At 42.0% G+C, this 26,647-nt stretch overlaps 2 protein-coding genes across 3 annotated transcripts; both read left to right on the forward strand.

Moving 5' to 3' along the window:
- Positions 1-6,590: 6,590 nt before the first annotated feature.
- Positions 6,591-13,297, forward strand: PCNA (proliferating cell nuclear antigen). Its single transcript, XM_058684960.1, has 6 exons — positions 6,591-7,010; positions 7,846-7,943; positions 8,095-8,162; positions 9,237-9,431; positions 11,801-11,924; positions 12,024-13,297. The coding sequence occupies exons 1-6, from the start codon at positions 6,790-6,792 to the stop codon at positions 12,101-12,103; spliced, it is 786 nt and encodes a 261-aa protein (XP_058540943.1). The 5' UTR covers positions 6,591-6,789; the 3' UTR covers positions 12,104-13,297.
- A 520-nt stretch (positions 13,298-13,817) lies between these two features.
- TMEM230 (transmembrane protein 230) lies at positions 13,818-25,137 on the forward strand. Of its 2 annotated transcripts, none has more exons than XM_058684961.1 (4): positions 13,818-13,959; positions 16,127-16,247; positions 17,839-17,961; positions 24,047-25,137. In XM_058684961.1, exons 2-4 carry the CDS (start codon positions 16,149-16,151, stop codon positions 24,185-24,187), a joined length of 363 nt encoding a protein of 120 aa, XP_058540944.1. In that variant the 5' UTR covers positions 13,818-13,959; positions 16,127-16,148; the 3' UTR covers positions 24,188-25,137. The 2 variants fall into 2 exon arrangements, with proteins under 2 accessions (XP_058540944.1, XP_058540945.1); XM_058684962.1 differs by lacking the exon at positions 13,818-13,959 and adding an exon at positions 16,873-16,951 and having other exon boundaries at positions 16,128-16,247.
- Positions 25,138-26,647: the final 1,510 nt, after the last annotated feature.

Consider the following 26,647-nt stretch of genomic DNA (forward strand, 5'->3'; position numbering starts at 1 on the left):
TAATGGAAAACATTACAATCATTTATGGTATCACCAGCCACACATAATTGTTATTATTTACATTATTGCATTTTCATTCTATTTTCTGTGCACTTATACCTCGATATAACAATTTTAGAAAATTGGAATACTACTATTTATACCATTTCATAATCTGACTTTTCTCTTTATCATTATATGCCCTTTGAGAATGGTATTTCAAAGACCGTTTAGTATTCTTACAGATTTACCATAACAGCATTTTGTTACTTAACGGTATTTTGTTAGACCTCAAGGTTATTTCCACTTTCAGAGGAATTTTTTTTTTTTATAATTTGTTTTTAATGTTTGTTTATTTTTGAGCGTGAGTGAGCAGGGGACGGGCAGAAAGAGAGGGAGACAGAATCGGAAGCAGGCTCCCCATAGCGCAAAGCCAGATGTGGGGCTCAAACTCATCAATGTGATATCATGACCTGAGCCCACGTCTGATGTTCAACCTACTGAGCCACCCAGGCGCCCCTCAGAGGAATTTTTAATAATTATACAAGAAATAAACATGCTTCATCTTGGTAAGTACCCCCATTACTTCTTCAGGAAAAAATCCTGGAGTTTGAATTTGTGTGTCAAAGAATAAATAAAATTTGAAGGCTTTCTGTACACATTACCTAATTCCCACGAGAAAAAGTAAACCATTTATACTCCTATTTTCAACGCATGAAAGTGCCCACTTCCTTGGTTTCTTCCTATCAACAAATATTAACACAATTTTCATTAATTGGTAGGTTATAATTCTGTCTCCCTTTACTTTCCTTTGTTTATTAATGTGGGTAACCATTTTTTCCATACACTTACTAAGACTGAGCCTTGGACACTGGAAACTACCTACTTCGGCTTTTGTTTAGATTGATAAAGTCACCTTTTCTCTTGAAAAGTGAAAAGTTTGAATTAGGTTCTCTGCGTGAAAACCAACAGAGTGCTCTCACGCATATTGAAGTTTTAAAACTTATGTTTTAAAAAAACATTTTAAAAAATTTAAAAAAACCACATTAAAAACATTAAAAAATTTTTTTAAAAAGGGGGGCACCTGGGGGGCTCAGTTGGTTAAGCATCTGACTTCGGCTCAGGTCATGATCTCATGATCCATGAGTTCGAGCCCCGCATCGGGCTGTGTGCTGACAGCTCAGAGCCTGGGGCCTGCTTCAGATTTTGTGTCTCCCTCTCTCTCTCTGCCCCTCTCCCACTCATGCTCTGTCTCTCAAAAATAAATAAACATTAAAAAAATTGTTTTTAAATTTATGTAGCCATTTCTTATGTTTTATGAGGTTTTTCCTTTTATATCTAGAAACCCATAGCAGGATCTCATAATCACCAGAAGACTTCTACACATCTTTTTGGGTTTACATTTATTTGAAATTTTCTTTTTTTTTTTTTTTTTTTTTTAGATTTTATTTTTAAGTAATCTCTACACCCAATGTGGGGCTCAAACTTTACAACCCTGAGGTCAGGAGTCACATGCTGTACCAACTCACCAGACAGGCACCTCCATTCATTTGAATTTTAATTCTTTAATCTATTTATTTTGGAATCTATTTTGGTGAAGAGTTAATAGGAAGAGTCTATAGCTTTATTATTTCCTAGACATTTAATGAGTTTGATAATCAATACATTGTTTCTCTCGCTGATTGGAATAGCATCTTTACCAGATGTTGAAGTGATCCTCTAAAAACAAATTAGATCTTGTCGGTGACCTTCTGATAATTTTCCCTTGCACTTGCAAAGTCTCCAAGCTCTCATTTTTGCTTCCCTTTGCAGCTTCATCTTGTACCACACTCCCCTTTTCTCAATGTGTTCTAGACATATCAATCTTTGAGTTCTATTATATGTCAATTATATCTCAATAAAACTGGGGGAAATTGCCCATAAAAAAAAAAATCTTTGAATTCTAAAACAAACTACTATGTGAACATCTTCTAAGTATGCTGTCCTTTTTCAACATACTATTCTTTCAGCCTAGAATGCTTTTTTTTTTTAATGTTTATTTTTTGAGAGGCAGAGAGAGACAGAGTGTGTGTGAGTGGGGGAAGGGCAGAGAGAGAGGGAGACACAGAATCTGAAGCAAGCTCCAGGTTCTGAGCTGTCCGCACAGAGCCCAACGGGGGCCTCAAACCCACAAACCCCAAGATTATGACCTAAGCTGAAGTTGCTTAGCCACCCAGGTGCCCCAGCCGAATATACTTTCTTCCACTCTCCAAACAGCTAGATTTTGTGTAAAATTCTACTACCTTGGAGGGCCTTCTCTGACCACAGATCGTTGGTAGTCATTCATATGTCTTCATTTCAACTGATCAACCTGCACTGTGGGTGCGACATGGGTGGAATTTAATTGCCATTTAAAATGCCTTCAGGGGCGCCTGGGTGGCGCAGTCGGTTAAGCGGCCGACTTCAGCCAGGTCACGATCTCGCGTCTGTGAGTTCGAGCCCCGCATCGGGCTCTGTGCTGACAGCTCGGAGCCTGGAGCCTGTTTCCGATTCTGTGTCTCCCTCTCTCTCTGCCCCTCCCCCGTTCATGCTCTGTGTCTCTCTGTCCCAAAAATAAATAAAAAACATTGAAAAAAAAAAATTAAAAAAAAAATAAAATAAAATGCCTTCAAATCCATTACACTTAGATCTGGCATTAAACCAAATGTTATTATGTAAGCAAAAGGCAAAGAAACAGAGTAGCCGAGTTCCTGGAGGGAACACATTCCCCATTTTGCAAAGAATTCCCCATTTTGCAAACAGAATAAGAAAGGAAAATACAAATGAATGAAACTATTACGTTTTGATATTAAAATATATGCAAAAGAATAGTTGATCATACATAAAGCAAGAAGGTGCCAGTATCAAAATTTACAAATGCGAAACCATCAAAAAAATGAAAAGGCAACCTACTGAATGGGAGAAAATACTTGCAAATCATGTAACAGATAAGGGACTATCTTACACAACTCAATAGCAAAAAACAATCCAATTTAAAAATTGGCAGAAAATCTGAATAGACATTTTCCCAAAGAAGACATACAGATGGCCAACAGGCATATGAAAAGATGCTCAACATCATTAACCATCAGGGAAATGCAAATCAAAACTACAATGAGATATCATCTCACACCTATTATCAAAAAGAGAAAAAAATAACAAGTATTGGCAAGGATATGAATAAAAGGAACCCTTGCACAGTGTTGGAGAGAATGTAAATTGGTGCAGCCACAATGGAAAACAGTATGGGCGTTCCCCAAAAATGTTAAAAACAGAATTGCCAGGGGTACCTGGGTGGCTTAGTCGGTTAAGTGTCTGACTTTGGCATAGGTCATGATCTCATGGCTCGTAGGTTCAAGCTCCATCATCAGCTCAGAGCCTGGAGCCTGCTTCAGATTCTGTCTCCCTCTCTTCCTGCCCCTCCCCTGCTCGCACTATGTCTCTGTCTCTCTGTGTCTCTCTCTCAAAATATAAATATTAAAAAATAATAAAAAATATAAATAGAACTACCATATAATCTAGCAAGTTCACTTCTGGATATCAATCCAAAGAAAATGAAAATATTAACTTGAAAAGATGGAGACAACCTAAGTATTCATTGATGAATTTATATAGAAATTATGATACATATATATGTGTATTTACACAATGGAATATTATTCACCCATAGAAAAGAATGGAATCTTGCTGTTTGCAACAATATGGTTGGATCTTGAGGGCTTTTATACTAAGTGCATAAGTCAGACAGAGAAAGACAAATACCATATGATCTCTGCATGGAACCTAAAACAAAAACAAAACCAAGCTCACAAATAGAGAACAGATTGGTGGTTGCTAGAGGTCGGGGGTGGGGGTGGGAGAAATGGGTGAACTGTTTCCTTATTTGTTTTACTTTAAATAAATTGACTTAAACATTTTTATGGGGTGCCTGAGTGGCTCAGTTGGTTAAGCATCTGACTTTGGCTCAGGTCATGATCTTGTGGTTCTTGAGTTTGAGCCCCAAATCAAGCTCTCCACTATCAGCACAGAGCCTGCCTGGAATCCTCTGTCACCCTCTCTCTCTGCCCCTCTCCCACGCATGCTCACCTATGTGCGTGCTCTCTCAAAAATAAAGAAACATTAAAATATATATATATATTGGGGCACCTGGGTGGCTCAGTCGGTTGAGCACTGACTTTGGCTCAGGTCATGATCTCACAGCTGGTGAGTTCCAGCCCCACGTCCAGCTCTGTGCTGACAGCTAGGAGCCTGAGGCCTGCTTCAGATTCTGTGTCTTCCTCTCTCGGCCCCTAACCCACTTGCATTCTGTCTCTGTCTCTCTCAAAAATAAACATTGAAAAAAAAATTTAAATATATATATATTAAAAACTTAAAAAAATTTTTTCTTTAATTTACAAGCGGGTGGCAGAGACTTGGAAGAGATTCCAGAGACCAGAGAGTAGCACTCTTGAGAATGCCTGCATCATCAACACCTGTGATAACAGAGTATGCTAGCATATGGAAAAACAGCAGTATTAGCAACTGTCAGAAACTAAATGTGGAGAAATATTAAGAATGTCTTAATTTATTTTGTATTTTTATGTATACACGGAGTAATATACAACACAAATTTTTTTTTTTTTATTTAAAAAAAAAATTTTTTTTTTCAACATTTTTAATTTATTTTTGGGACAGAGAGAGACAGAGCATGAACGGGGGAGGGGCAGAGAGAGAGGGAGACACAGAATCGGAAACAGGCTCCAGGCTCCGAGCCATCAGCCCAGAGCCTGACGCGGGGCTCGAACTCACGGACCGCGAGATCGTGACCTGGCTGAAGTCGGACGCTTAACCGACTGCGCCACCCAGGCGCCCCCAACACAAATATTTTAAATAAACTAAAATTTCTTTCAACAATTGCAAAATAGAAATTCTAAATGATAAAGTATTGTGTGACCATTTAACATTTTATATTTTTTTCTTGTGCTACACAAAATAATGGTGCATTATACTTCGAGGTATCTTACTTTCCATGAAATAGATTCATCCAATAGAATTGCCAGAGGGAGAGAATAGTGTAGGGAAAGGCAATATGTGAAGCCCTAAGAGTTGAGAATATTCTAGATATGATGCAATACATAAATCTTCTGATTGAGGACACAAAACTCCCTGGACAGCATAAATAAAACTAAATCCACATCAAGATATGTAGTAGAAAAACATTCTACAGACCAAGATAGGATAGCAAACACAACTAAAGAGAAATGCTATAAGCAAAAGAAACATGACAAAATGGGGGAGAATATATGAAATGGGGAAATGATTAATATATAAAGTGGTCCCTATAATCAATAGGAAAAAAGAACTTATTTTTTAAAATATTTATTTATTTTTGAAAGAGAGAGAGAAAACAAGCAGGGGAGGGAGAGAGAGGGAGAGGCAGAATCTGCAACAGCTCCAGGCCCAGGCTCTGAGCGCTCAGCACGCGAGCCCAGGTGGGGCTCAAACCCACAAACTCTGACATTAGGACCTGAGCTAAAGTCAGACGCTTAACCCACTGAGCCACCCAGGTGCCCCAGGAAAAAGAGTTTAATAGAAAAGATATAAACATACAATGGTCAAGAAATATATATGAAAGATGTCCAATCTATAACAAATTTTTAATTTGGAAATTGGAATTTTCACAAAAATGAGCATACACTTTAAAACAAGATTGCTAATATCCACTGTTAGGAAAATATGGAGAAAAGAGCATGCTCACAGTCTTGGTTGGAAGGTAAAATGCAGTCTTTCAGGGGTCAATTTAGTAACATTTATCAAAACTTTAATGTGTATGCTACAAGGAGTCGATCTCATAAAAATCAGCTAAATGCTCAAAGGTGTTTGTAATTACAAGAAATTGGTAAATTAGGTTACATGCATAGGATATTATGCCATCTTTTTAAGAAATGCTGATATAAAGATGTTCGTGGCATAAAATTAAATATATCTTACCAAGTACATTGCAGAAGTTTCCTGTATAAATCCACTTTTGTTTTTTAAAAATGTGTATTTGTAGAGAAAAAAAAAGCCTAGAAAAGTTGTATACAGTAAATGACACGAGCTTGGTGTGCGTGTGTACGGGGCGGGGGGAGCGAGATGATTTTGTAGTCATAACTGTATACCTCTTTACTGACTTTTAGGAGCATATCACCTCGATAATAGCAAGAATAAAATGCACATTTAAAACAACTAATTCCTCAGGCTGCAAGGCGCCCTTTACTCCTGGTAGGCTGGATTTGTGTCTTGCTTTCACTTTCGCGGCTAAATTCTTTCTACTCCTGAAGCGGGAGATTGAGGAGGCAACATAAAACTAACTCAAAGCCCACCCCCCACCCCCGAATTGGGCCTGGCCTTCACAGAGGCCTACACTAGCCAAGCGCCCGGGTTTCCAGAACAGGGGAACAACGCAAGTGGTTCTAGAGGAGGTGGAGGCGCCGCGCTCCTGCCCCGACGCCGCACCCAATCCTCCAATGGGTGTCCGGGGAGGGCGGGCTACCTGCAGACTTGGGGCACTATTGGCCCTGGAGTCTCTCCGCCCGGGCAGTGGGCGGAGCAGCGTGGTGACGTGTCCATACGGGCGCCGAGGCGGAGAGCGCGCGCTCGCAGACGCGGCTGTATTAAACGGTTGCCGGCGCAGCAGGCTGGTTGTTATCTTCCTGGGTCTCCGGCTTTCGCTTGTGCGTTTGCAGGCTCGCTCTTACCTTGTGACGCCCAAGCAGGCTACAACTTCCTCCTTATTTTCACCTGTAGCCGCGTCGTTGCGACTCTGCCACCATGTTCGAGGCGCGCCTGGTCCAGGGCTCCATCCTGAAGAAGGTGCTGGAGGCACTTAAGGATCTCATCAACGAGGCCTGCTGGGACATAAGCTCGAGCGGCGTAAACCTGCAGAGCATGGACTCCTCCCATGTCTCCCTGGTGCAGCTCACCCTGCGTTCCGAGGGCTTCGACACATACCGCTGCGATCGCAACTTGGCCATGGGTGTGAACCTCACCAGGTGAGCCCTGGGGTTGCCGAGAGCCGGGCTCCGGTGCACCCCCATCTCCTGCTCTTGGCGGGAGCGCCTGCGTGAGCCGGGCCTTCATTGGCCCACATGGACCATCTGCGCCATCTCATTGGCCTGCGACACCGAGGGGCGGGATCTAGCAGAGCGCGCGGTTCGGAAAGCCCGCGCTGGCAGCAGCGCGAACCGGATCTTTCCGCGCCAAAGTCACAAAGCGGGTGGTGGCGGGAAAATGACGGCTTCTCTGCGGTGGCAGGAAGAGACTTGCACAGTTCTTTGGCCATTTGGTCCTGGCGGCCTTGGATGAGAAATCTATGGCTTGATTGACTTAGAGCGTGCCCTAGTTCTGTCACTCTACCTAGGGACAATCGGTTGGTTCCGGTCTTTTATTCTTACAAAGTTTCAGTGAGCACCCCAAGTTTCTGGACTTAAAATTTCTCCAGGGCAGTGGCTTGCAACTTTTTGGTCGCTACCTGTCTAGTACATAACCATGTTTAAATCTTAAGGCTTAGGAGAAATACCTGGACTACATGCAGTGTGTTTTAATGGGTATCTTAGATTTTTAATGATCGTAACGACCCAATAATTTGCTTCACCTACCAAAAGGATTTGCAGTTCATAAAATACTGCTCTTTTGTTTATGTCCAGAATTGAAATTGCTACTGGTAGGGTGTGTGCATGTTAAAGTATAAATACTGCCAAATTGCACTCCAAAATGGCTGGACGGCCTAATGGGTATAAATGGCAACTCCTTGTTTTAATTGCGTCAGAAATTAACGAGCTTGAGAACGTGGTGTCAGTTTTAAATCCTGTGTCTTCTGTGCTCTAGCATGTCCAAAATACTAAAATGTGCTGGCAATGAAGACATCATTACACTAAGGGCGGAAGATAATGCAGACACCCTGGCACTTGTATTCGAAGCTCCAAGTAAGTCATACTGTTCTACAAAGTTAGAGGAAATTTAAATGCAGTGTTAAGTATTTCTCAAAGTTGTGAGAAATTTAAGGTAATGTTTGTAAAACTTTACATCACTGCTATAAACTTACATGCTTTTCTTCAATCTGCTTTCTTTTGGTAGACCAAGAAAAGGTTTCAGACTATGAAATGAAGTTAATGGATTTAGATGTTGAACAACTTGGAATTCCAGTGAGTATGAAATTTTCTGAGTGTACTGTACACAAGTCATGATAGTTATATTTGTTAATACAATTTAAAGCCCAGTTCCCAACAACTATATGTCTGCTGATACATGTTCCAAAGTGGGGTTTTTAGTACTTAGTCATTTGTAATTTCATTAAACTACAGTACTCTAAAATGGATCATTTCATTCCCGCTAAATGAATATTTGCATTAACCTCCATGCTTTTTTTTTTTTTTTTTTTTTTTTTTTTAAGTTTATTTAATTTGAGAGAGAGAAAATGGGGGCGCGGGACAGAGAGGGAGAGAAAGAACCCCATGAGCCAAAGTTGGACACTTAACCAGCTGAGCCACCCAGGCACCTGTCCCCCTTTTTTTAAAGACTTTTTTTTTTTTTTAATATTTTATTTATTTTTTGAGAGAGAAAGCAGGGGAGGGGCGGGGTTGGGTAGAGGAACCGAAGTGGGCTCTGCGCTGACTGGCTGACCGCAGTGAGCTTGATGTGGGGCTCAAGCTCAGGAACCACAAGATTATGACCTGAGCTGAAGTCAGACGGTTACCAACTGGGTGATCCAGGTGCCCCTGCACCACCCCCCTTTTTTAAAGAGTATACTTTAGGGCTATACTAACAAATTCATTAAGGTTAGGTTTATCAAAATCAAAAGAGAGAAGAGATGTTGGGATGTTGAAAATGCTTAATATTTTTTGTCTTGTTTTGGAAAGTAGTTGGGCCTGCTTACAACATCCATCATTGTTTATATGTCATGGGCTAATGCCCTCTTGATTTAGCTTTGGAGGGTGATTAGGGGAGGCTCTTTTCCCTGGATAGCGCATTTATTATTACAGGTCTAAACTCTAATTTTAGTTTTCTTATGATTATTCTTACTATATACTTGTTTTATATCTGCATTTATTTTTTTGAGTGTTAGAGTGTGTTAAGAAATCACACAATGAGTGATATTTCAAAGTAATCAGGAAATCTTAAATTCTGAATTCTTGTCTACATGCTGAGTCTTCAGAAAGTGAGGACGCCAAATCTTTAATTTCCAGCAACTGACCTTTAAGTTTGTTTGTTTTTAATAGGAACAAGAGTATAGCTGTGTAGTAAAGATGCCTTCTGGTGAATTTGCACGTATATGCCGAGATCTCAGTCATATTGGAGATGCTGTTGTAATTTCCTGTGCAAAAGATGGAGTGAAGTTTTCTGCAAGTGGAGAACTAGGAAATGGAAATATTAAGTTGTCACAAACAAGTAATGTCGATAAAGAGGAGGAAGCTGTAAGTTTTTAAGTAAACAAGATACTTTGAAGAGAATTATAACCCTGCTTAACATTAGTCGGTTTGGGCTGCTATAGCAAATACATTGACAATGGCTTATAAACAACTGAAATTGATTTCTCACAGTTCTGGAGGCTGGGAAACTGGCAGATTCAATGTCTGGTGAGGACCTGCTTCTTGGTTCACGGAAGGGTCAGAGGAGCTGGCCTCTTTTATATAAGGGTACTAGCACAAAGCACCTCCCAAAGGCCCCACCTCCAAGTTCCAACACATTGGTGATTTGGTTTTAACATGAATGAGGGGGGGGGAGGCACACAAACATTCAGTCTATAACAAGGTAATTGTAAATCAACAGAAGTATCTACTTGGAGGTAAAAATCTACCTTTTAGGAGCTCTTTATGTGATCTTTATATTAACTTTCTGCATGGAAGGCCCAATAGGGGACCTAGAGAACTCCCCCCATTTAGCAATAACACTCTAATTACTAAATATCCTTAAATTAAGGTTTTCCTATAAATTGGGTGCTTTTTTAAGATCCTTAGAGTATTTATAAACTAATATTTTGTAATTTACTAAAAAAAACTTGCTAGCCTTTGAACCAAAGCATCAGTTAACTCTGTAAATGAAAGGACCATCGAAGGTTCTAGAAATCTCCATAGGATTATTAGGATTAAATACGGTAACGTATTCAAAGTGGTTAACACAGTGTCTGACAATGTAAGTTTATAGTAAATATTAGATATTATTTTCTAGTCCCTTGCATGAGTAGTCAACCTTCAGTTTAAATGAAGGTAAAACTCAAGTTTAAATGAAGACTTAAAACTATTACTAACAAAAGTCCAGGGGCTAATTCTGAATTAATAACTCCCCTGTCAATCTGGATTTTTTTTTTGTTTTAATCTCAAACATTAGTTCTTCTATAAATATGTTTTATATCTGAAGCATAAACATTTTATGACATTCTTTGATATTAAGGAATTTTTCAGTGTTTCCTATTTCCTTGATTATTTCAGGGTTTTTGTTTGTGTGTGTGTGAGTGTTTTTATGTTTATTTGAGAGTGCAAGCATGCCAGAGAGTGTGTGGTGTGGGGGAAGGGCGGGGGGGGGGGGGGAAATCCCAAGCAGGATCCATCCATGTTCAGTACATCAGCTCTATCTCTTGAACTGTGAGATCAAGCTGAAATCAAGAGTCGACCACTTAACCAATTGAGCCATCCAGGTGCCCCTAGAAGTTTGTTTGAATCAAGATTTTAATAGGCTGTACACATTATAGTTTGGTTGGTGGGCCCACAAATTTATTTTAATCTACTGGTTCTCCATTCAGTCTCTGTGCACCCCCCCCATTACAATTTGTTGAAGCAAGTCCTTTGTCATTGAGTTTTCCCAAACTCTGGATTTTGCCCATTGTATCCCTTATGTCAATTAATATGCTCCTCTAACCTGTATTTCCTATAAACTGGTAGTTCCAGCTCTAGAGGCTTGATACTCAGTGTTTGGGAGTAAGAATACTTTATAGATGGTGGTGTGCCTCCCTCTAGTAGGCATGAGGTGTCTAGATACATTGTTTTAGCAACCATAATAATTGTTTAGAATCCTTGTCATTAGGGTTGTAAAGTATTAACACATTCCATTCTTCATTTATTAGAAATATTCCCATGAAGAGCAGCTTTCTCTTAACACATAATTGGATTACCTGAGGTACAGTTAATATGAGAAAGGCAGACTAAATACTTGATTCTTTTGCTTTATTTATCAGTCTTCAAAATTAGTTTCATACCACTCTCCAAAGTAACCAATAAAAGTTTTGGTTTTGGGGGCACCTGGGTGGCTCAGTCGGTTGAGCATCCGACTTTGGCTCAGGTCATGATCTTGTGGGTTGTGAGTTCAAGCCCCGAGTCGGGCTCTGTGCTGACAGCTTAGAGCCTGGAGCCTGCTTCTGATTCTGTCTCCCTCTCTCTCTGCCCCTCCCCTGCTCATACTCACTCTCTCTCTCTCTCTCTCTCTCTCTCTCTCAAAAATAAATAAACATTAAAAAAAAAAAAAGTTTTGGGGGTGCCTGGTTGGCTCAGTCGGTTGGGCATCTGACTTCAGCTCAGGTCATGATCTCGCGGTCTGCAGGTTCGAGCCCTGCAACGGGCTCTGTGCTGACAGCTCAGAGCCTGGAGCTTGTTTCAGATTCTGTGTCTCCCTCTTTTTCTGACCCTCCCCTGTTCATGCTTTCTCTCTCTCTGTCTCAAAAATAAATAAACGTTAAAAAAAATTTTTTTTTTTAAGTTTTGGTTTTGGTTTGTTTTTAAATGTATATTCTAAACATGTGTGCAATTTTTCTTGATGTTTTTCAATAGATTAATCTTTTGTTTTCTCTTAGGTTACCATAGAGATGAATGAGCCTGTTCAGCTAACTTTTGCACTGAGATACCTGAACTTCTTTACAAAAGCCACTCCACTCTCTCCTACAGTAACACTCAGTATGTCTGCAGATGTACCCCTTGGTAAGATAAGTTTTTTTGTAGGTATAACAAGGTACCTTGTTTTGTAGGTAGTATATGTAGTCCTTCCCAATAATTAACTATGTTCCTGTCTTCTTTCAGTTGTAGAGTATAAAATTGCAGATATGGGACATTTAAAGTACTATTTGGCTCCCAAAATCGAGGATGAAGAAGGATCTTAGGCATTCTTAAAATCCAAGAAAATAAAATTAAGCTCTTCGAGAACTGCTTCTGAGATGCCAGCATGTACTTAAGTCTCTTCTGTCACCAAATCTGTACCTCTCAGTACATATGTAGATATTTTATGTAAATAACCTATTTTTTCCTCCATTCTTTACAATTTGTTTAAAGAATAAAGTCCAAAGTCAAATCTGGTCTTGTTAACCTAGAAATATCTCTGCCTTAACCTAGAAATACCCATGATTTTCATAACAAAAGGGTTTTGACTATAAATGCAGTTTTAATTTTTTCAATTTAAATAAACATTATTTGAATTTCAAACATCACAAGACAGTGCCTTCATTTGGACCATGACTGTTGCAGGTATCCTAGGGAATTCACTTCAAGCTACTGTTTTCTAGAAATGTGTTTATTTTTTCAGTCCAGGGGAGCCTGATAAATAATACATTGATACAGCAATAAAAGTATTCCAAGTACAGTAGCTGACAAGATATTTGGGGGGGAGAGGATTTATTTGCCAAAATTACTTTGGTATTCTTCTACCTTTAACTCAAGAAATGAACAGAAGTATAGACCAAATCCTATATATTTAGTTATTTTGCCAATTTTGTTAGCAAAACTAACACTTTAAGAAGCTTTATGAACCCAAAGCCGTGTGTGCTTTAGAAGACTAGCAGTGCTATAGGGCAGTGTTTCTTTAGCCTATGGAGCCTTTTGAAAGAATCTTGAAAGATTTAGTAGATACGAGGTAAGGCCCAAGGAGTGTGTTTGTGCAAAAATAATTTTTCTAGTGTAAGAAGCCTTTTTGGGGACTTAATCCCAGCACTTGTGAAACAGACTGTTGAAATGTACCTACTAATGGTGCCACAAGGCCACAAACTGGCTTTCTACATATTGAGAATTGTTTCACTAAAGTCCTTTTTCCCAGTGTATTTTGGGCTTGGCGGTTTAAATGACTGATTTCTTTGGTGTAATACCTGGAAGAACTCAATCCAGTAGGTTACTGTTCATTACCTTCTGTGTGCCTTCGGGGTGGGGAAGAAGACGGAAAAGGGGCCTGATGGGAGTTGGGAGTGATGTGACTAACTTATCTAGAATGTGGTGATGATTCCAAGCCTGTGCACTTGTCAAACTCCTCCAATTGTACTTTATTGTATGTAAATTATACTTTAATAAATCTGACCTTTGAAAAGCTTCATGTGCTGCAAAATGTCCCTTGTCGGCGGGCTTCTTACCTGGGCAAGACCTGATAGGCGAGGAGAGGGAAACTGAAGCACAAGAATGTGGGGGCACTCGAGTAGTGTTGGGGTATTGACTAGCAAGACCGCTGCGCGCCCTGAAGGAAGGCCCGCAGTCCTGGGCAGTGGATAGGAGACCAAACAGTTCCGGTTATCCGGTGCCTCACCGGCTCGGCTTTCGTCTCCCGGGGGGCGCCACCACCACCGCCCGAGGGATCACGGAAAGAAACACGTAGCCTGCTTACCCGGGTCTAACTGTGACCCAGGCGGCCGGTCACCCTAGGCACCCGCACAACCCTGTGGAGGTGGCCAGCAGCAAGCCCAGGCCGCAGCGACTGCCGCCAACCGACAGGGAGGTACTTGCCGCCGGAGAGTTCCGCCTGCAGCACACCCCCACTAGCGTAGAGCTAACGCGGGACATTCCCGAGCTTGGGATGAGAAGGCGACGCTCTCGGTGACGCAACTTCCGGCGCGCCGCCTCTCGACGCGCCACTTCCGCCGCCGAGCTGGACGGGAGGGGCGGGTGGCCGTTGGGTGAGGCGTGCCATGAGGCCTCGGGCGCCTCCGCTGCCAACCGTGAGCGAGCTGTCGGCGCGCGGGCGGCCTGGCGCGACGCTCCGGTAAGGCGTGCGTGCGGCGGGACGGGAGCAGAAAGCGCCCCCGCTCAGGCGCTCGGTGGGACCGAGACTGCGCTCCCCGCCGAAACCTAGCTTCGCGCCCTGGGTGTGCAGCGTTCGCCCGCCGCGGCCACGGCTGGCCTCTTTCCAGAAACCGGTTTTGTGTGTTCACCGTCTAAATTCGCGTCGGATTTTAGTTCTCTTCCCGCCTAGGTCTGGAGACGGGCAGGACGGTAGTGTCTTTGGATGTGCGTAGTGCCAGGCACTGCGCAAAGGGCTTTGCTGGTGCTTTTCAAGTCTCGCAGCCTTCGGATGCTGACGGAGGTTGGGGGTCTCGGTGCAGCCCGTTAAAAAGAGCCTGTTGGGAACTTGCACTGGTACTTTGAAAGCCTCGGGTTACGTTTTTCCTTCCTCTTACCCTTTGCATCAGTGAGCATTCGTGTCCCTCTTCCTCGCTTCCTGCTCTCTTTTATGTTTCGATGCAGGTGTATGAATAGGTATTGGCAAAGTACGTAAACTTTTTTCAAGAAGACAGTACAAATCAGAGGTGATTAAATGCCCTCAACCCCCACCCCCAAACCCGTAGTTTGGACTTTAAATTTCATAGAATTAAGTTTAGGTTATCGTGTAATCGGAATCGCAACACTTGAAACCTAGTATTTAATGCAGTGTGAGCTCATTTTAGAAAAGCATATAAATTAGCATACTTGATTCAGTACTTGATTTCTGCACTGGTATGTAATTGTTAAAAAGTGACATTTGCAGTTAGCGCAACCAATTCCATCATAATGCTGGTTGTTTTAGGTTGACTGTGGACCTCTTAAAACAGATCATCAATATTTGGGATTAAGTATATAGAAAGCACTTAGAATAGTACTTGGCACCTAACCAACACTGGGTGATTATTAATTGATATTATTATAATGATGATGGTTATTTGCAAAGTGTCATACCAGAGGAATGCAAAGTCTTTATGGTTTCTGGGGGTTTTTTGTTGTTGCCCTTATTGTGAAATACTTCGCTTTCTCTTTTTACAGATACATTTCCCCTTTAGAAATAGCTTCACAGTCAAAATAGATTTGCTTGTTTTATTCATATAAATTTTATTTTATGGAGGAAAAGCGCACAAATTAGAGACGTTTTCCAATTAAAGTGTCGTTGTTTTTAATCTTATCTGCTATCTCTTAAACTAGTGACAAAATAGTCATGATTTCATTACTGAAGTTGGTTTTGAATATTTTGGAAAAAACAAGTTTTTGTTTGTTTAAGGGAGCTAGAGAAGTAATTTGGGAAATGAAATCACTACTTTTAGTGCTAGGGGTGGGGCAGAAGGACAGGCAAATCAGAAGGCACTGGTACAGTGCTGATAACCAGAACCCATAGTGCTGATAGCCACATTTACAAGAAGCTCTACAGATCTTTGCATTAAAAGAATAATATCCGGGGCTCCTGGGTGGCCCATTGGGTTAAACATGGACTTCAGCTCAGGTCATGATCTCATGGTTTGTAAGTTCAGCTCCAAAGTCGGCTCTGTGCGGACAATGCGGAGCCTGCTTGGGAGTCTCTCTCTCTCTCCCTCCCTCTCTCTGCCCCTCCCTCACTTGTACATGCACTGTCTCCCCCTTCTCAATATAAATAAACTTAAAAAAAAAAGGAAAAGAATGATACCCATCAGGGGGAATCAGCAAAATGCTAATGTGAGTGTATTCCATATTCCACATTCCACCCTGTCTCCCTTCCTGGCAAATAGGAGTATCCCTAGAATATATGCTCCTCTTGCTTTTTCCTGAAGCAGGGACAGGGCCAGGCAGTACAACAGCAGAATGACTGAAAATGTGGACTTTGGTGTCAGATTTAGATTTAAGGCACCACTCTTCCACCTACTCTCTGTGAATTTGGAAAAATTAGGAGTCAGGAGGACATTGGTGACAAGGTAAACATGAGGTCTGCTTCTTGGTAAATGTCTTGGCTCTCATTCCACCAGGACAAACCAAAGTAGATGCATAATGAGAATGTTTTCACTTTGTCAAAGGAATATCAGATTTTAAGTGCAGTGGAGCAGAAATTGCCAGTTGCTTTGTGTGACATCACAGCCCCAAAGGCCAGTATATCCAGTATACGTAACACAGTGTTGTCATTTGCAGACAATAACCGTTTTCTTTGTTTTCAGACTGTAGCTGTGTCAGCGTGTTATGATGCCTTCTCGTACCAACCTGGCTACTGGAATCCCCAGTAGTAAAGTGAAATACTCAAGGCTCTCCAGCACAGACGATGGCTACATTGACCTTCAGGTAAATGCAGAAGGGAGCTGATCAGACCAGCTGGCTCTGTTTCTGTTGAGTTAGCAGGAAGGCCTTGCAGGTGGAGGTTTTGCTAAGCCCCTGGGGATTAGAAGGAGCAGCAAGAAAGAAACTAAGCCCTGAGATCCTTTCAGCCATAGTTTGCAGAAGGAAGGACCTTGGTAGAGCAGTTTCAAACCAATATAAATATTGTTCATTTCTAAGAATTTTTAGTTGTGACACATGACACCAGAGCCCAGTAGTTGCAAATTTTATCTAGTGTATCTGGAAAATACTCAGATTATGTTTTGTTAAGTAGAATTTTTCTTTTTTTTTTTTTTTTTTTTTTTTAAATTTTTTTTTTACCGTTTTATTTATTTTTGAGACAGAGAGAGACAGAGCATGAACAGGGGAGGGTCAGAGAGAGGGAGACACAGAATCTGAAACAGGCTCCAGGCTCTGAGCTGTCAGCACAGAGCCTGACGCGGGGCTCGAACTCACAGACCGCGAGATCATGACCTGAGCCGAAGTCGGCCGCTTAACCGACTGAGCCACCCAGGCGCCCCAAGTAGAATTTTTCTAAGGACTGTGTCATTGGTTCATTTACACTTTAGTCAAAGCCAGTTCATCTTTTAAGGGAGAAACTAACTGCTAAAGCCAGCAGATTGTGGGAATCTTCCTTCTTTCCTGATGTCATGAGATCCAATTTATTAAAGGTATTTTTTGTGGCAAACAGTAAGTAAAACAGAATATTTATTAAGTTTGTATCCTACCCTGATCGTTGTTTATAAAATACTTAATGGTGTAACATCTTCTTTTGTCCACTTCCCCTCAGAATACCTTAGGTGGTACCAGGGCCAAGGAGGAAGTAGCAGGAACCCATCCCTTTAAATATAAAAAAATCAATTATTCTTGGCATTCTTTGGACCCACACTTGAAGGAGAGAGATTTTGTCTTGTTTTGTTTTGTTTTGTTTTAAAGTGTACATCTGGGAAGCTTCCAGCCAGTTAGGTCAGATGAGGCACACCTTAGAAAGCTTGTCTCTGATCTTAACTTTGAATCAAACTTATTAAATACGAGTCAGGTTACTTCATGGGGTAGGCAAGTAATGCTTGAGAAAAAGCTGTTTTTAAAACCTGTTGACTATATGCTGACTTAACTTTGAATGCCAGACATTACTTTTTTTTTTTTTTTTTTTACTTCTCCAGAGCATGATGTTCACTCTCGAATCCCTGTGGATTAGTACAGCCTTCCATGTGCCAGGCATCTAATAAACCTATGTCTAATCAGTGAATGACCATGAAGTGTCTTTTGTTTTTGTAAGAAAATATTTTCTTACGGTACAGTGAATGGTACGTGGAACGAGATTAGAAGTAGAAAGAGTAACGTTTTGCCGGGATTCCTTTGAGTGACTGTTAGAGCAATAAGTGGAGCTTCACCTCCTGCTTGTCCCTTTCCTTTCTGTCCCAGAGCTGTACTGAGTAGTAGGACTTCCTTCAAGGCACACAAAGCATCCAGATGGGTTCTTATTATCTTCCCTGTTTTAAAGTGTCTGAGTCCTGGTGTTTTCATAATGCTCTGCCTTTTTTTGTTTCTCTTCCAGTTTAAGAAGAGCCCTCCTAAGATCCCATATAAGGCCATTGCACTTGCTACGGTGCTGTTTTTGATTGGCGCTTTTCTCATTATCATAGGCTCCCTCCTGTTGGCAGGCTATATCAGCAAAGGGGTAAGCAGAAGCATTTGTGGGAATGTGCCGTAAAATCTTTAAAGTGTGAGCCTGGGCTCTGTTTTATATTCATATCTAGTACAGCAGATTCCAGCAGTAAGAAGAAAACTATTTTCTTCTAGATTTTGTTCTCTGACCACAAAACACGTGTCTCTTTGTTTTGAGCAACAACAAGCTTGTCCCACGGTTTCTATGAGGTGGGTGGGAGCAGGTAGGCAAATTTTCCCTCTGAGATGTTGGGCAGTTTTCCGACTCATAATTTGGAACAGCAAAGCCAAGCCTGGCATTAAGGACTCCTGATGGATAAAGGCTGTAACTGGAGTAGAATGTGTTATTATAATTTTGCAGTGCCAGGGTTTGGGGAGAAGCAGTGAGGCTTGTATAGGTCTGGGGCCACTGACCAAGCCAGGACTTGAGACTCGTGAGTCTTATCCTTCTTACACTGGGTTTGGTTGGAGTTCCTGTTACGATTCAGTATTTTATCTTCAAAACCTAAAGTGATATTTGGTGTTTCTTTCTCTCAGGCTACATACAAACACTAATACAGAGTGTCCAGGTTGTTCTGAAGTAATGGTGATCATAAGTTACGTCTACTTTTTTTTTTAAGAATTTATTTATTTACTTTGAGAGAGTGTGTGTGAGAGTAGGGGAGGGGCAGAGAGCGAGGGGGAGAGAGAGAATTCCAAGCAGGCTCCGCACTGTCAATACAGAGCCTGTATTGACAGAGCCCGATGCAGGGCTTGAACTCACAAACCCCCGATCTGAGCTGAAACCAAGAGCCAGGTGCTCCAGATTATGTCTGTTCTTCATTTTTTTTTTTTTTTTTAACGTTTATTTATTTTTGAGACAGAGAGAGACAGAGCATGAATTGGGGAGGGGCAGAGAGAGAGGGAGACGCAGAATCGGAAGCAGGCTCCAGGCCCTGAGCCATCAGCCCAGAGCCCGATGCGGGGCTTGAACTCACGGACCGCGAGATTGTGACCTGAGCTGAAGTCGGACGCTTAACCGACTGAGCCACCCAGGCGCCCCTATGTCTGTTCTTCAACACGCACCAGGCCAGGGGATGATGGTCCTGTTACTCTGCAGAGGGAACACAGCCAAGAGCTGAAACCGTGGGCATTAGAGAAATGAGGAATAGCATGTTGCAATAAAGTGGCTACATGTGGCTTTTTTTTTTTTTTTTTTTTTTTTGGAGACAGAGCAAGGGGGAGGGGCAGAAGGAGACAGAATCTTAAGCCGGCTCCACACTCATACTCAGCACAGAGCCCGATTCAGGGCTTGATCCCATGATCCTGGGATCATGACCTGAGCCCCTGCATGTGGCTTTTAAAAAATGTATCTCGAGTGCCTGGGCGGCTCAGTTGGTTAAGCAGCTGACTCTTGATTTCACCTCAGATCATGGTCTCATGATTTGTGAGATCAAGCCCCAGTCAGGCTCTACAATGAGCATGGAGCCTGCTTAAGATATTCTCTCTCTCTCTCTCTCTCTCTCTCTCTCTCTCTCTCCTTCTCTCCTTCTCTGTCGCTCTCTCTCTCCCTCTCTCCCTCTCTCCCTCCTCTCCCTCTCTCCCTCCTCTCCCTCTCTCCCTCCTCTCCCTCTCTCCCTCCTCTCCCTCTCTCCCTCCTCTCCCTCTCTCCCTCCTCTCCCTCTCTCCCTCCTCTCCCTCCTCTCCCTCCTCTCCCTCCTCTCCCTCCTCTCCCTCCTCTCCCTCCTCTCCCTCTCTCCCTCTCTCCCTCTCTCCCTCTCTCCCTCTCTCCCTCTCTCCCTCTCTTCCTCCTCTCCCTCTCTCCCTCCTCTCCCTCTCTCCCTCCTCTCCCTCTCTCCCTCCCTCCTCTCCCTCTCTCCCTCCCTCCTCTCCCTCTCTCCCTCCTCTCCCTCCTCTCCCTCCTCTCCCTCCTCTCCCTCTCTCCCTCTCTCCCTCCTCTCCCTCTCTCCCTCCTCTCCCTCTCTCCCTCCTCTCCCTCCTCTCCCTCTCTCCCTCCTCTCCCTCTCTCCCTCCTCTCCCTCCTCTCCCTCCTCTCCCTCTCTCCCTCCTCTCCCTCTCTCCCTCTCTCCCTCCTCTCCCTCTCTCCCTCCTCTCCCTCTCTCCCTCCTCTCCCTCCCTCCTCTCCCTCCTCTCCCTCTCTCCCTCTCTCCCTCCTTCTCTCTCTCCCTCTCCCCCGCCTCTGCCCTTCTCCCTTCCTTGTGCGCTCTCTCTTTCTCTAAAATTAAAGAAAAATAAATGTATCTGATCTGCTTTTGGTTCTTAATCTATTTAAAATTATTAAATGGCCGCCAGATGCTTACTTGCTGCAATCTGCGTTTGAACACTTCACTTCAAGACTGTGCCTTCAGTTAACTTTCATTGCAACATGCAGTATCAGTTTAATTATAAAATTTGAGGTTGGAGGTGAGATCCACATGCAGCAAATATCATTTTACCTTGGATAATTTGTTTGCCTTGTGTAGTTTTTCAAAAGACTGCTTTATAAGTAAGGGTGAAAATGGGTTTGGTTTCTTTTTCAAGTTTGTTCATTTATTTCGAGAGAGGGAGAAAGTGGGGAAGGAGCGGATAGAGAGGAAAAGAGAGAGAATCCCAAGCAGGCTCCACACTGTCTGCACAGAGCCCGACCTGGGGCTCGATCTTGTGAATCATGAGATCATGACCTAAGCTGAAATCAAGAGTTGAAGTCTTAACTGACTGAGCCAACCAGGCACCCCACATTTTGCTGGTATTCCTGAGTGTGCGTCTTCAGTATACATCTGTAACAGTTTTTACGTAAATCCAAGGGCGCTATCTTATTATCTTTGACCTTGTTCTTCTTCATATTTTTGTTAGCTTTTGGGGTTTGTGTAGATTCGTGTTTAGTTTTGTTTGAGGAAGACTCTTTTGTAAGGAGGTGCTGTGTATTTACTATGGCAGATTGGTTCTGAAACTTCAGTATTAATCAGAATCAACTGGCAGACTTGTTAACACATGGGTTCCTTGGTTCCACTCCCAGAGATTCCAGTTCTGTAGGTAGGTTGTCAGAATCTGCATTTCTAACAAGTTCCCAGGGTTGCCGGTATTGCGTCGACCTCATTTTGAGAACCATTGCATCGCATTAGGAAGCACATAATGGTTATCCTGATTTTTAGTTGCTATTAAGATAAATTGGTGTGTTTGAATGTCTTCAGCCTAATTCATTTATTATAAACTTCTCTATCACCCTTTATACTAATGAATCCAGTTCGGTCATTTTCTGCATTTATCAGCTGAAATTCTGCTATAAAGAACTTTTCAAATCTATCTGATTACCCCAGAATATAATATGTGTAGTGAAGGTAGGAAGAATGTTTATTCCTCTTCCACAACTTTTATAAAAACATACCTTGCAACTTCAACAGGTGATCAAATGGTTAGAATCATTATAAACTCATGTTTTTTACATATTTGTCTCAGTCCTAGTCCATATTCTTTTTAATATCTAAGCTGTCCCGTATTTGGCCAGTAGGACTTCTGTGTGTTACTCTTGTGTCTTTTAAACCTGACCCACGTAGTCTTTGATAGCTTTTTTGCTTTCTGGCACAGCAGGTTATCCTAGGCCCATCTGTACATTGCCTGTCCCCCAACTAATAAACAACCAATTCTCTGAGGAGCCCTGGTTTCTTTATAGGAGGTAGATTTAGAGAGGTCACAAATTGGTCATTAATGGTACTCATGCTTTGGTTTTCATAGTTTCTGGGCCTTTTCAGTGACAGAATTAGGAAATCGATTTTTTAAAAAAATTTTTCAATGTTTATTTATTCTTTTTAATTATTATTATTTTTTTTAACATTCATTTATTTTTGAGACAGAGCATGAACAGGGGAGGGTCAGAGAAAGAGGGAGACACAGAATCTGAAACAGGCTCCAGGCTCTGAGCGGTCAGCACAGAGCCCAATGTGGGGCTTGAACCCACGAACCATGAGATCATGACCTGAGCCGAAGTTGGACGCTTAACCGACTGAGCCACCCAGGCGCCCCAATGTTTATTTTTGAGAGAGAGGCAGAATGCGAATGGGGCAGGGGCAGAGAGAGAGGCAGACACAGAATCTGAGGCAGGCTCCATACTCTGAGCTATCAGCACTGAGCCCAGTGTGGCTCAAACTCTGGAACTCAGGTCATGACCTGAGCTGAAATCGGATGCTTAATCGACTGAGCCACCCAGACACCGTGATACCTTTTTTTTTTCATGTTTATTTGTATTTGAGAGAGAGAGAGAGCGAGCCTGAGTACACATGGGAGAGGGGCAGAAGAGAGGGAGACTGAGGATCCCAAGCAGGCTCCACGCTGACAGCAGAGCCCGGCATAGGGCTTGAACTCAGGAACTGCAAGTTCCTGAGCCAAAGTCAGACACTTGACTGACTGAGCCACCCAGGCACCCCAGGAAATAGATATCTTTTAGACAACAATTTCAAGTGCAAATTTAAGATTAGAGTTGAACTCCGTTTCTTTGATTTTTATATGTATGCCTGTCCTGATGATCGCGATATCTTGCCTTCCTTACCTTAGTGTATGTTACACATATAATAGCTTTAAAATAAGTGTGAATGTTAATGCTAAGTATACAAAGGCTGAATGCGCTGTAAGTTTTCTTTGTAATTCTTTTAATCCTTAGGATATGTCCTTTTAGGGATGTACAGTCAATATCCTGCAAAAGATAAAAGAAGCAGGAAAAACAAGAAAACAAAAGTAGCACCAAGTATGTCAATTGTGAGAGTTGTAGACTTTATTGTTGTTGATGTTCACATAGTCCCATCTTTGGCCTGAGAGAGCCCCTTCAAGTTCTCTTTTCTTGTTTTGTTTTGTTTTGTTTTTTTCCTTCCTGGGTTTTAAGCTTGTTGAGTCATTGTGTGCAGCTGAGGCTGCTTGCCTTACATGTATTACCTCCTTTCGTTTTTCTGTAGCCATAGGAGGCAAATACTCCTGTTGCTGTTTTTGAATGAAGCAACCAAAATTATACTGAGTAGCTAACCTGTCAGTGTACATTGTGTAAGTAGCCCTGTTTAAATGAGATTTTTAGATTGGGTTTAAATCTTTAGATGAGGGAAAGCCTACAAATAATGGGAAAAATCACAAAAGAAAAAGAGGATAGGTTTAACTGTATAAACGTTTAAAACTGTACATAAAGACAAGACACAGAGCAGTTTTATAAAGGTGGATTCATTCAATACACTTGTATGTTGGGTGCAGCTGGGAATACAGGGATGAACAAAGTCTTTGCCTTCAGGGAACTCCCCAAATATTTGAAGCCCTGCTGATAAAGAGACTAAACGTCATTCCTTCCTCTTTGACCTGGGAATTGTGCTCATGGGAATATACACTAAAGAAATAATCTGAAAAATGCAGATGAAGTTTATTGTGGTATTCTGTGCAGTCCGGCCGTGTGTGTGTGTGTGTGTGTGTGTGAGAGAGAGAGAGAGAGAGAGAGAGAGAGAGAGAGAGAGAGAGAGAGGTGTGGTTGAGTAAAATTGCGGTGTATCCATTACAGTGGAATGATAGACACCATTAGTTGACATATAATGTATCAGCTTCAGGTGTACAACATGATTCAATATATGTATAGATTGGGAGATAATCATCACCACACATAGTTACAGGGTTTTTTTTGTGATAAGAACTTTTAAGATCTGTGTCAGCAACCTTCTGACATAAAACACAGTATTGTTAATTGTGGTCACATGCTGTACATTGCATCTCCAGAACTTATTTTGTAACTGGAAGTTCGTACCTTCTGACTGTTTTCACCGTTTTGCATATCTCCCAATGAAGAGCTTTTCATAATATTTTGGCAATTGCTTGTTAAAATAGGGCACAGGGTATGGCGTGTTTACAACTGAAAACTAGAATGGAGAAACTAGAAATAAGTTCTTTCTTTATAATATTTAGTGCTTCGCAGTTTTTCTACATTTTATAATAAGGAGGAAAAGAGATGTAAACCTGTTCCCTTTGGTATATTTGGGTATTCTACCCAAAGGAAATACCCTGAAGAGTAAAATACTGATATGTGGATTGAACCCATGGCTTTATTTAAAATTTACGATTTGTGTGGTGCTAATGTGTTTGCCTCCTTCTGCCACCAGGGGGCAGACCGGGCCGTTCCCGTCCTGATCATTGGCATCCTGGTGTTCCTGCCAGGATTTTACCACCTGCGCATCGCCTACTATGCCTCCAAAGGCTACCGGGGTTACTCCTACGATGACATTCCAGATTTTGATGACTAGCACCTGCCCTCAACCCTGAGGAGAAGAGTCACAGATGGGACTGAGACCAGCTTTAAGATACGGAGCAGAAACTGTGGTTAAGGGCTAAAGAATTTTGCAAGTTGCAGACATTCAACAAAAGAATGGCCAGATTTTATGGGTCCATCCTCAGGATGTCAACTGAGCTTACAGTTACCAATTAACTAATTAGAGCATGCTCTGTTTTTCGTCTCCTGGCCCTAGCAAAAGCTGACAAGTTTTTCCACACGAATATGTGTCTTGGAAGGGTAGCAGTGTTCGTGGTGTGGGAAAGCAGGAGGTTATTCTGTAGTGGGAAGTGTTACTGCTACCATCCTTTTTAGCTTTCAGCATTTCTTTTACATAGTCTTCGTTGTCGGTTTGTTCTGGCGGCAAATGGAAGAATTCAGTGTCTCAGACTTCCTGTTACTAGTAATTTATTTTGAAAACATTGAAGTATCTTATCCCTACACTCATCTCTAACTTTGTGTTCTAGTGGAAGATCTTGGCAAAATCAAGTGTCAGTGTGGGTGCAGTTTTACTTGGTTTCTTATGAGCAGCAGCCAGGACTTTTTAAAATCTCAGATCAAGTTTCCAAAAGGTAGACACTTGCTCTGTTCATCCATCCTTAGCTCTGATTTGGCCTACCAGTAAGCTGGCCAGCATATAATTTGGGTCATTCTGTTCTTTGTAGATCAAGGTGTTCTGTATACCATGCCTTTAAGGACTGAACTTTTGGCTGTTTCCTAAGGAAGAGGTACAGATAAGTGGTTATCATTTAGAGATTATAAGCCTGTTGTTAGCACCTTATATTATGATGTCATTCTGCTGAAGATCCCAAGACTCGACCTGGATCCCTAGAGGACTATAGACTGCCTTAGTTTGATTCTGTTTCCTAGCTTGGAAAAAGTGACATAATCAAAAGAAATTAAAATGCCAATATCTAAATCCTAGACTTAAAACGTGTTACTTTTAAGTGTGTTTCAGAAAACATTTAAAAAAGAATTGTTTTTAATGTTTATTTCCTGAGAGAGAGAGACAGTGCAAGCAGGGGAGGGGCAGAGAGAAAGGGAGACCCAGAATCCAAAGCAGGCTCCAGGCTCTAGGCTCTGAGCTGTCAGCACAGAGCCTGACACAGGGCTCAGACCCACAAGCCTTGAGATCATGACCTGAGCTGAAGTCTGACACCCAACTGACTGAGCCATCCAGGCACCCCTTACTTCAGAAAACAGTTTAATGATTGTATGTCCCCCTTTTTTCTTTCTTTCTTTCTTTCTTTCTTTCTTTCTTTCTTTCTTTCTTCCTTCCTTCCTTCCTTCCTTCCTTCCTTCCTTCCTTCCTTCCTTCCTTTCTTTCTTTCTTTCTTTCTTTCTTTCCTTCCTTCCTTCCTTCCACGTGTAAAATTTAGTGATTCATCAGTTATGTATAACAACCAGCATTCATCCCAGCAAGTGCCCTCCTTAATGGCCATCACCCATTTAGCCCATCCCCCCAACTACCTCCCCTCCAGCAACCCTCAGTTTGTTCTCTGTATTTAAGATTCTTTTATGGTTTGCCTCCCTGTCTGTTTTTATCTTATTTTCCCCTTCCCTTCCCCCATGTTTATCTGGTTTTTTTTCTTAAATCCTACATGAGTGAAATCATCTGATATTTGCCTTTCTCTGACTGACTGATTTTGCTTAGCATAATACCCTTTAGTTCAGTGATTATATATTTTTGATCCCAGTACCCAGGGCCATCTTCATTTTTAGATAACTGGCATTGTGGGTTGGACTGCTTCTCAGTTGTCCTTTTACCATAAGCTTATGGACGTGGGTGACTAGCAGCCTGGAAGTGCCATCAACTGAGATTTGGAGGGCTGTGGGTGGAACAGGTCTATTGGGGAAGATGAATTCAGTTTGGGATGTGTTCAATTTTACATGTGTACTCTCCATCCACATGGAACTGTTGAATAGGCAATTGCAAAGCATGGATCTGGAGTTCAGGAGGGAGACTAGGCCAGAGACAGAAAGTGGGTAGTCACTGTTGGAACAGTATCTAAAAGCTGGGTGATACTATCCACAGAGCAAAGTGCACATGGGGAAAAAGAAAAAAAAAAAACAAAAACCTAGGGCACAGAAAACGGACAAAGCAGGGGGTGGCCTGAAGCAGCCTCCAAAGTTAGATGCATTTGGTAATAGGAGAGGAGGCTGGGGAGCCCAGTACTCTAATTGAAGTTCCTGGGCCTTGACACTGGAGACTTTGAGATCTATTACACTTTATCCTGGGAACTGTTTGCAAAGCAAAGCTCAGACCAGAAGGTTTTGGGCAGACCAAATTATTTGGTCCTTTTAATAAGGGTAATGATGCTGCTAGTAAGGGGAAAACACTCAAAATGGAACAGAAGGGTATAAAATGAGAACTAAGCATTTTGTGGTAGAAGGTAAATATTGTTCCCCAGACTCAGTCTCTAAGGTTGTCTAA

Source organism: Neofelis nebulosa, chromosome 9 (assembly GCF_028018385.1).
Source record: "Neofelis nebulosa isolate mNeoNeb1 chromosome 9, mNeoNeb1.pri, whole genome shotgun sequence".
Classification (NCBI taxonomy): Eukaryota; Metazoa; Chordata; class Mammalia; order Carnivora; family Felidae; genus Neofelis; species Neofelis nebulosa.

Excerpts from the sequence above, each read along its gene's own strand:
- PCNA (XM_058684960.1), top strand. The coding sequence starts at position 6,790 with ATGTTCGAGGCGCGCCTGGTCCAGGGCTCCATCCTGAAGAAGGTGCTG. Across the intron at positions 8,163-9,236 it reads TTGAACAACTTGGAATTCCA|GAACAAGAGTATAGCTGTGT; the intron begins GTGAGTATGAAA and ends TGTTTTTAATAG. Across the intron at positions 11,925-12,023 it reads GTCTGCAGATGTACCCCTTG|TTGTAGAGTATAAAATTGCA; the intron begins GTAAGATAAGTT and ends GTCTTCTTTCAG.
- TMEM230 (XM_058684961.1), top strand. The coding sequence starts at position 16,149 with ATGATGCCTTCTCGTACCAACCTGGCTACTGGAATCCCCAGTAGTAAA. Across the intron at positions 16,248-17,838 it reads ATGGCTACATTGACCTTCAG|TTTAAGAAGAGCCCTCCTAA; the intron begins GTAAATGCAGAA and ends TTTCTCTTCCAG. Across the intron at positions 17,962-24,046 it reads CAGGCTATATCAGCAAAGGG|GGGGCAGACCGGGCCGTTCC; the intron begins GTAAGCAGAAGC and ends TTCTGCCACCAG.